The 9,824-nt window shown below is 40.1% G+C and overlaps 1 protein-coding gene across 2 annotated transcripts in view; it reads left to right on the forward strand.

Moving 5' to 3' along the window:
- The window catches only part of Nr2c1 (nuclear receptor subfamily 2 group C member 1), a 48,391-nt gene extending 40,804 nt beyond the window's left edge, over positions 1-7,587 (forward strand). For both annotated transcript variants that reach the window (XM_021647843.2, XM_060377935.1), the window contains 3 exons: positions 517-654; positions 3,439-3,544; positions 5,509-7,587. In XM_021647843.2, coding sequence (XP_021503518.1) covers positions 517-654; positions 3,439-3,544; positions 5,509-5,683 — 419 coding nt within the window. In that variant the 3' untranslated portion in view covers positions 5,684-7,587. The remainder of the gene's footprint in view (positions 1-516; positions 655-3,438; positions 3,545-5,508) is intronic.
- Positions 7,588-9,824: the final 2,237 nt, after the last annotated feature.

Below are 9,824 nucleotides of genomic sequence, written 5' to 3' on the forward strand. Positions count from 1 at the left end.
CGTTTTATTGTTGTTTCTTTTGAGACAGGGTCTCTTCTGGCCATGAACTCCTTAAGTATCAAAGGATGACTTTGAACTGATTGTCTGCCTCTACTTCCCAAGTTTGGGGACTACAGGTGCACACCCCCACACTAGGCTTTTTGCAGTGCTGGGCATCAAATTAGGGCTTCCGAGATGCTAAAAAAGCACTGTTCCAGTTGAGCAACATCCCTGGCCCTCTTTGTACTTGGGGCTTTTTTTCCCTCTCTCTCCGAGGGATGCCTCTGCTCCTAAGGGGCATCTGAAAAGGCAGCACTGAGTTTGGGGTTTCTATTTCCTCCTTCTTGAATGAGCGCTGTCTGAAGGTGATCTGTTAGCTTCGGCCTTAATTGCAGAGATTCTGAATTGGAAGCATCAGCCTCTAAAGAGATTGATCACATTCCATATTGAGGACAAACAAGAGGGAAAAATGCATGAAAATGGTCCAACATTTAGCTGACAGTTAGAAGTGTGTGTGTTTGTGTTTGTGTTTTAAAGATAAAATGTCATCGGAGAGGAGAAAGTCGCTGATGGAGCACATTTTCAAGTTGCAGGAGTTTTGTAACAGCATGGTTAAGCTCTGCATCGATGGATATGAGTACGCCTACCTGAAGGCGATAGTACTCTTCAGTCCAGGTACAGAAACACCTTTTATGTTTTCTTTATCATCTATTTAGTCATGTTTGTACTTTTAAGATAGTGCCTCAGCCATGTACCCCTGGCAAGGCTAATACTGCCTGTGTAGCCCAGGCTTGACCTGAACTCATGGCAGTCCTTCTATCTCAGATTCCCAAGTTAAGGATGACAGATGTATCCCACCATGCCGAGGACATTAGTGTCTTATTTCATGATATGGAGAAATTAGAGCAGTCCTCCGCTGCAGGTAGGAATGTGAAATGGTGCCGTAGCTTAGGACGAGACTTCAGCAGTTCTTCAAACGTTAAACATAAGGAGGCTGGGAAAGTAGTTCAGTAGGTAAAGTACAAGCCACGCAAGCACGAGGGCCTGAGATTGAATCTCCAGAATCAATATAAGAAGCCAGGCACAGCAGCATGTACCTGCAGTCCCAGCGTGGGGTTGTGGTAGGCGGATCTCTGAGGCTCACTGGGCACCTCGCCTAGCCAAACGTAAAGGCAGAGTAGAGAGACACCTGACAAGCCCCCTCTGGCCTACACACACACGTGAAGCATATTTTAAATTCCAATGGCCCTAACATACAAAAGTGTATATGTAAACATAAATGTTTGTGTTGGCTCTAGTGACAGTAGCCTGAAAGGGGACACTGTAATTGTCCATCGAAAAATAATTGAAGCCTGGCTTGGTGGGAGATGGGTTTAAGAACATGGTAGGGAAAAGCAAGATGATCAGGACTCAGGGATAACCTTTTCTACAGAGCAAACCTGAGGCCAGCTGCGGTCAAATGAGACCCTGGCTCAAAAACAACACTTAAAAAAGAAAAGAAAATGAGCCTGGTGAAAGGGCTCAGCCAGTGAAGGTGCTGACTGCCAAGCCTGAGGACCTGAGTTCAATCTCTGGAACCCACATGATAGAAGGAAAGAACTGACTCTTGCAAGACTCTGGCTTCCAGAAATGAACTATGAACATGCATCCCTGAGTACTTACACAGACACACACACACACACACACACACAAATACACAAGTGTGATAAGAAATTTTAGAAGACAGATGGGTGTATATGAATGTATGCATTCAGTGGAATAGCATTAACACAAAAGGTTTTGATATATGCTATGACATGGTGCATCCTGAAAACAGTATGCTTAGTGAAAGATGCCACTCATACAGGTACACATCATTGTTGGACTCCATTGATATGAAATAATCCCATACTGGTCATTTGTAGAGCCAAAGAATGGGGAGACGGGCAGGATTGCTTCCGTTGGAGGGTCACTTTGGAATCGTAGGAATGTCCCACAGTTACAGTGTGGGGATGAGTGGGAAACTCTGAATATACTAAGATATACTTAATATACTTCCGTGCTGTGCTTCATGGCTGTCACCGTTTCCAGTGTCTGTGGCTGTGCCAGCTTTAAATCTGATGTTAAGATATCAGACATCTGCACAGAAAATCAGCGGAGCACACGGCCCTGAACCATTTGAGTTCTTAGGTATATCTTGTCAGGCATTAGTAAAGCCAGGATGCAAGACAATTATTGCTGTGTTCGGGGCCTGTTACCTTCTCAGGATCTTATGAAAGCTGCAAGCATTGGCAGATGGCCTCCTGCTTTGCTGCCAGTGTCTGGCTTTCTTTCAGACAGTAAAGAGCCATCAAACCCCAGTGTGTGAGTAGGAGAACTCCGCAGTCCTCCGAAGGTCTGTGCCTTCATTCTGATAGGTATTCTGTTCCTTTCAGTTCTAATAAAGTTGTCTGAAGGAACCTGTTTGTTTTTCTCAGTGATATAAGATAATTAAAACCTTTTGCACAGTCTAGTGTTTCACATGAAGTGTGGGTGAGTGCAGGCCATGTTCGCCACAGGAGCTAATAACTTGTCCTTACAGTTTTACCCATTTTGTTCTTCCTGTTTGTGGCACTGGGATACAGCATAGGACCTTGTATAGGACAGACAACAGCTCTACCCCTGAGACACACTTTGAGGCCACGCGTGTCTCCACTTAGCACAGCCAGTCTGCCAATTTTATTTTTCTTTAGGTAAAATTGAAAAGTTAGATGACATAAATTGATGCAGTTCTTTAAATACTTCTATTGTGTGAATATGACTATCAAATGTTTGATGGATTATTTCATGTTCTTTTATGCATTATGATTTTTGTAATAGAGATAAAAGTGTTTGTGATTCATAATTCATAAGTACATTTATTTTTTTTCTTTTTTTTATTTTTTATTTTTTTTTTATCAGTTACATTTTATTAACTCTGTATCCCAGCCGTGTCCAGATCCCTCATTCCCTCCCAGTCCCTCCCTCCCTCCCTTCATAAGTACATTTAAATTTGGCCATATCTGTGTCAGCTCCTGGACAAATGCAACCTGCAAATATTTCATGGATTTTGGGTGTTTTTAAATTTGGTCCTTTAATTTTAGTCTTTTTGGTCATTTTCTGTTGTTAAAAGCAAAATGGGGCCAGGTGGCAGTGATGTCTCAAAAAACAAAACAAAAAGCAAAATGGTAAAAAACAAAGCAAAATCCATTCCACCACTTTTAAGGAAAAAAAATTATATTGGTAACACAGTGGTCTGGACTTTAATATTAGACATAATAATAGTTACCAGTGGCTACTACAGGGTGTTGGCAGTAAATGCTTACAGAATGAAATAGCAAAACATTCAAGTGGACTTCTGTGTCAAAGGAACCGCTTATTCCTCCACCGTCTGTCTCCGTGTTCCATGAGTTATTAAATGAGCATTCAGAACTAGAGAAACTATATTCTTTTATGTCTTAGATCACCCAGGCCTGGAGAACATGGAGCTGATTGAGAAATTTCAGGAAAAGGCTTATGTGGAATTCCAGGATTATATTACCAGGACATATCCAGATGACACCTACAGGTACCGCTAAACTAGAACTATTTACTGTGATTTGTTTAAAGAATTTGTGTTTTTTTCTGAGACAGGATAGCCTTCAACCCTGATTCCCCACCTCTGCGATTGACAGCCGTAATGTGACTGTCGATCACATTAGTTTAATGCTTAGTGTTAGAGCTCATGCTTAGTATGGGAAGGTCCTTGTCTCTACCAATGAAGAAGGGAGAGAGAGGCTAGGTTAGTGGTAACCCACACCGTTACTCTGGGCTTTGTCCCCAGCACACGGACACAAACCAGCTGTTAACAGGTGTCACATGCAATAGCTGATGAGTTCTTACTTTAAATCAGTAGTTCTCAGCCTCTGGGTCGTGACCCCCTTAGGTGTCCTCCATTGACCTTTTCACAGAGGTTACCTAAGACCATTAGAAAACACAGATACTTACTTTACAATTCATAACAGTAGCAAAATTACAGTTATAAAGTAGCAATGAAAATAATTTTATGGTTGGGGTCAAAGGGTCACAGCTTTAGGAAGTTTTGAGAACTTTAAACAGAGAGGGTGAGGAAGTGGCTTAAAGACACAGGATTGTCAGAGGCCAGCTTTGCTCTGGGATTGAGCTGGAGAGTCCAACTTTTCAGATACAATCACTGTATTAGTAAAAAAGGAATTGATAAGTTAAAACACCTTTAAACTCATATATAATTAATTTTAAAACATAGCTTATTATAAACCTTCCAAGTTATTTCTTGCCAGTGGTTTTTGGGGTGGAAGGAAATTTTCCTTTCTTACTTTTATAAAAACAGCCACCCATCTCTGCAGGGAGGACAATAGCTGGAAATGATTAGGAATACAATCTTTAATTATAAGCGTATGATGCCATGCTTGCTGGGTTTAATGTCTTTGTTTCACTTTCCTTATGATAATACTGTCCACTTCTGAGAATTCTAGGAGGCGTCTTTATGCATAGCTTCAGTTACCTGTGGTCAGTCTCCAGCCAAAAATATTAAATGGGGAATTCCAGAAACTATTCATGCATCTAAATTGTTACGAGTAGAAATGCCATATTCTCTGTTTTGCACCACCTTTGATTGCATCTCCTATCTGCCCGGCACGGTCATGATGTACAGACCACTCTGTTTTTCATTTGGTACCTACCTGTTGTCAGCTGTTTCATTCAGTGTTTGTTTGTAAGTAACTCTTATTTTACTCCCTGATGACCCAAAGCACAAGAGCAAGGAGGCTTTCTCAGTTTTTCCTACTTTCTTAAAAGTTGTTACCCTCCAACAACAGTTTTCAATTTCAGACACACTGTCACACAAGCTGATGGTCCCATCTCTATGGACCTACACCCAAACAGGGTTAGACGGGAAGCAGTCACTCCTGTTCACAGCAGCTCTGTGGACAGCCTGGAGGAAGTGACACTTCCGTGACTGTTTGAGCCCATGACTGTTTTCCACATCCATGCTTTTTATAATAGCATCAGTTGCCTGTTACATCATTTCTAGGCTAGTGTGTGTATCTGTGTGCCTAGTGTGTCTGTATGTGTGTCTGCGCGTTTGTGCGTCTATATTTCTGTGTCTGTGTGTCTGTGTGTATCTATGTGAGTCTATGTGTGTGTGTCTATGTGTCTGTGTGTTTATGTCTGTGTCTATAGATATCTGTGTCTCCTGTGTATGTGTTTTCCAAAGAAAAGAGCTTTTGAATCTCCTGTGTTCTGATAACATAAAACATTGTTCTTATCATCTGAAATGAGTTAGGGAGCTGTTATTGAATGGACCTAATGCGTGGTTTAATAGTTCAGATCCAGCATTCTTGCAGCCAAGTTGGGACAGCAAGGCTTTTCCTGTGCAGGCTGTTTGTCATGCCTAAGCCTTGACAATCTAAGATTCTGTCTTTAGGTTTTGAAATCTCGATCTTCGCTGTTCACATGGATGCTTTCCTCCTCGGTCTCTCTTGACTTTGTGCCTGTTTCTCCTTCCTCTCCCAGGCTGTCTAGATTACTTCTCAGACTGCCGGCCTTGAGACTGATGAGCGCCACCATCACTGAAGAATTGTTTTTCAAAGGACTCATCGGAAACGTACGAATCGACAGCGTCATCCCACACATTTTAAAAATGGAGCCTGCAGATTACAACTCTCAAATAATTGGTCACAGCCTTTGAAAGCTGGGGTCACATTGCTATGAACCAAGTTTACTGTTCCTTCTTGGGACACAAGAAACCAAATTGAACTGTTGCTTCCAGGGCCTCTGCAAATAGTAAACTGCAAAGAGTAACCAAAACGGAAAGTATTTTTTTCTTTTGGATTCCTTTAGAAGGAATTTGAGTGGCCAGTCAGGGGTCAGGAATTAGACCGTCTGTCCTATGGGAATAAATAAGAAACGGTGAGGGTCTACTCTTGGTGAAGATGACGCCTGAGATGGTCTCCTCCTGGCCATCTACACTAAGCTTTCTCCTTCTGTTTTATAAAACAAATAAACTAGTCTTTTTCCCCGCTGAATTGTGTTCTCTTCCTGTTTAATTCCCATTGAGCCAGCATACCATCATGATGAGATTCCTAAGAAGGAGCCCCTTGCATCTTATTCCTCCATAACGTAATCACTTTAGTTACCAGGTCCAAAGATTAGTTTATGCTCAATTAGATAATGATAATATTAGAACTATGGGAACTAAGAAATGAATATATATTTTTGGCTTTTATAAATATCATGGTGCCCTTTAGCATATAACACTCTCATTGCTGGCAATGAGACATAAGCCATTGGTAATTTTCTTAGTGTTGTATATTATTACTTATGAGCACTTTTACTCATTGTGGTAGAAAATTAGTCTTGAAAATAAGATGGGGAGCTTGTTTTAAATTTTTAGGTTTTCTGTGTTTTAAACACAATAGAGACTGAACCTGGAATGTGTTAGTATTTTAGAATGGTTATTAACATAGTTGTTTTTCCATTCCACAGAAAGCACCTGACTTCTAGTCAGATTGGGGGTGCAGCTTCTTCACCCTACCCTGAACTTTAGCCATTCTTATTAGGTCACTTAAAAAGACTCACCCAGTTTGTTAAGTAATGCAGTTATCAAAGCCAGTATGGTTCCCAGGTGAGTTAAATGATTAACACAATTGATAATTTGTAAAAGTAAAAGGATATGCGCTAATTTTTTTCACTGGAATGTAGAAGAAGGCTGCTACAACAACCTGAGGTTTCATTATTTGCTACAACAAAAGCATTTAGACTCCTCTGTCTTCCACATCAATATGACAGGCAATCAGTATTTCTTTGCTCTGTTTTCATAATGAATACTTTTGGTAAATCTGTTCATCTCTTTGTTGATATTCTCTCTCCTTTCCCCACTCTCTGTCTATCTCACTATCTCTCCTCTCCCCCTCTTCCCTTCCTCTTGACCTCCCTCCTTCCCTTCTTCCCTCCCTTTCCCATCTCTGTTTCAGTTTTTTAAGACAGGATTTTGCTACCTAGCCCAGACTGGACTCAAATTTGTAATAATCTTTCTGTCTCCAGCTCCCCATTGCTGGGATTATAGACGTATACCATATACTGATATTTGTTTATTTTTTAAAACACAAATGTAGAGATTTTATCGCAGTCAGAGTACATTCTTTTAATAAAGATATTTGCTGAATTTTTCTATGGTGATGGATTTTACTACTAATAATAGTAGCAAAAAGTTTAAAAGTATAATCTTGCAAATTTTGCCAACTTAATACAAGGGCTTTATTTATACCCTGTTCAATTTTGTCAACAGCTTTATTTATAATAAGCTGCCGGGGGAAACTACATAGAGCATAAAATGCTCAAATGGAATATTTCAGTAGGGCATCTGTAACCTGTAGATGACAATGTCATATCACAATGTCAAAATATTGGTCCCCTCTGATACTTTTATCTTTTCATGGTAATAAGCCAAGGATTCAGAAACATAATCCTTTAAAGTGGTGTACTAATGGTTAAGATATTTCTTTGGAATATTTTTTTCTGGTTAAATTTGTAGTTATATTGGGAAATGTTTTTGAAACTGTATTAAAATGTGACTTGCATTATAATTTTCTATATCCTGTCAATGTATTTTATTTCAGTGACCTTTTTATTTGGTGTTTGGATGTCTTCCATGTCATAGGGCAAGGAAAGTGTACCAGTGGGAGAGTTTATGCCTAGATTAGCATTTACAAGACCTTAGGTTCAGTCTCCAGAACTAAAAAAGAAAAAAAAATCATATAAACATTTTAAGAGCAAAAATAACAGCTCAGCAAGATGGCTTAGTGGGTCAAAGGACTTTCTGTGAAATCCTAGCTTTCAGTTCTCTTCCCTCTGAGCTCCACACACGCACCAAGGCACATACATAGCCCCCTTAAACATACACATACACATATAAATGCATGTGAGCACACATGCAATAAGATTATATAAACAAAGATAGCCTGCATTGACAGGGGAATAAGTATATAAAGCATGCTGAATATAATTTAACCAGCTTCTTGTTACATATGTGTAACAATGCTTTTATATGTGCATACACATATAAAAACTAATGATCAAAAAGCATGAGAATTAAGTATAGGTAATAGTTGGGGAGATAGGAAGGGGCTTATATAGAAGGATATAGAAGGGGCTTCAGAACTATTGATAGTATGTCAAGCATCATTTGCTTTGCAGTGAGCCATCTCAGACCTACCAGTTGAAGCATTCATTTTCTCATGAATCTATAATTTGGACAGAGGTTGTCAGGGACAACCTGTCTGTATTCAGTCAGAACAGGGTTCATGCAGAAGTCATGGATTTAAAGCTTTGTAGTCACTCATATGTCTGGAAGTTGCTAGTGGGCGGTTAGCAGTAGGACAGAAGATGGGATATATCTGGAGTCCTCTGCTCATCTCTTCACAGCCTCATGGCTGGGTTCAGAGTGTATGAGTTGACAGCCAAATGGAAGCCAATTTGCCTTCTCTTCCCTGCCATCAGAAGTCTGTGACTCTTCTGCCTTCTAGTCAGAAGAGAAAATAAGTATTGGTGAGGAACATGCAAAGAACACCCAAAACTTGGGAACAAAATACAAATAACTGAAAATTTTCATTTAGGACATGAACAGTGTCTACACTATAGTCCATGATCCTCTCTCTCTTTTAATCTCTGTGTGTGGAGGGTGGGTATTAGAATCCTGTGCGCTCTTAGCGGGACAGTTAAATGGTGTAACTACAGTGAAGAGCAACATAATCATTCTTTAAAACTTAAAATTACTGTATGATCCAGAAGTCCCATTTCTGGGCATATGTCCAAATGTTTAGGAAACAGGACCTCAGTATTTGCACACGTATGTTCATTGGCACATTGTTCACAATGGCCAAGAGATGAAAACAACGTAAATTACCATGATAAATAAGTAGATACAGGATATTAAATACGTACATGAAATTGAATTTATTTATTTTTTATTCAGCCTTAAAAATAAATAATGTCTGTAGGGCTTTGGAGATGGCTCCTTGGGTAAAGTGCTTCCTGCTCAAACATGATCTGAGTTTGGATTTACAGAACCCGTACAAGCCAAGAATAGTGGTGTGTATCTGTGTTTAGGGCAGAAGGTGGGATGGACACACAGACAAGTGGATCCTGAGGACTCCAAGTCAGCCAATCTAGACAAATTTCAGGTTCAGTCAAACACCTCATCTCCAAAAATAAGGTGGTAGAGCTGGGGAGATGGTTCAACAGTTAAGAACACTGGCTGCTACTGCCGAAGACCTAGTGGCTCAGGACAGCCTGTAACTCCAGTCTAGGAATCTGAGTTCCTCTTCTGTCCTCTGAGGACACTGCATACATGTGTTGTATGTACATACACTCAGGTACTCATATAAGTACAAAAATTTAAAACATTTTTAAAATAAGGGTAAGAGTATTGGCTGCTTTTGCTGAAGACCTGGGTTTGATTCCCAGCACTCACATGGATGCTCACAACAGTCTGTAACTTTATTTTCAAAGGATCTGATACCCTCCTCTGGCATCTGTGGGCACCTGGCATGCACATACATGTAAACAAAACCCCTGTACACATTAAAGAATAATAAGGTGGACGTTGATAGAGGAAGACACCAAAATTGACCTCTGCCTTCACACCTCCATGAATTCACAGGCATTGCTCTTCCATATACACATGGGGTGCTGATTGTATTGCTGCTATAATGTGAACATTCTTGATGCTTTGCCAAAAGTGATCCAGCTATAAAATGGCAAATTTTTCTGAGAAGAACGAAGTTATGTCAGTGACTTGCTTGAAAATGGACATAACTGGAGTTAACCGG

This window comes from Meriones unguiculatus, chromosome 2 (genome assembly GCF_030254825.1).
Source record: "Meriones unguiculatus strain TT.TT164.6M chromosome 2, Bangor_MerUng_6.1, whole genome shotgun sequence".
In the NCBI taxonomy this organism is placed as follows: Eukaryota; Metazoa; Chordata; class Mammalia; order Rodentia; family Muridae; genus Meriones; species Meriones unguiculatus.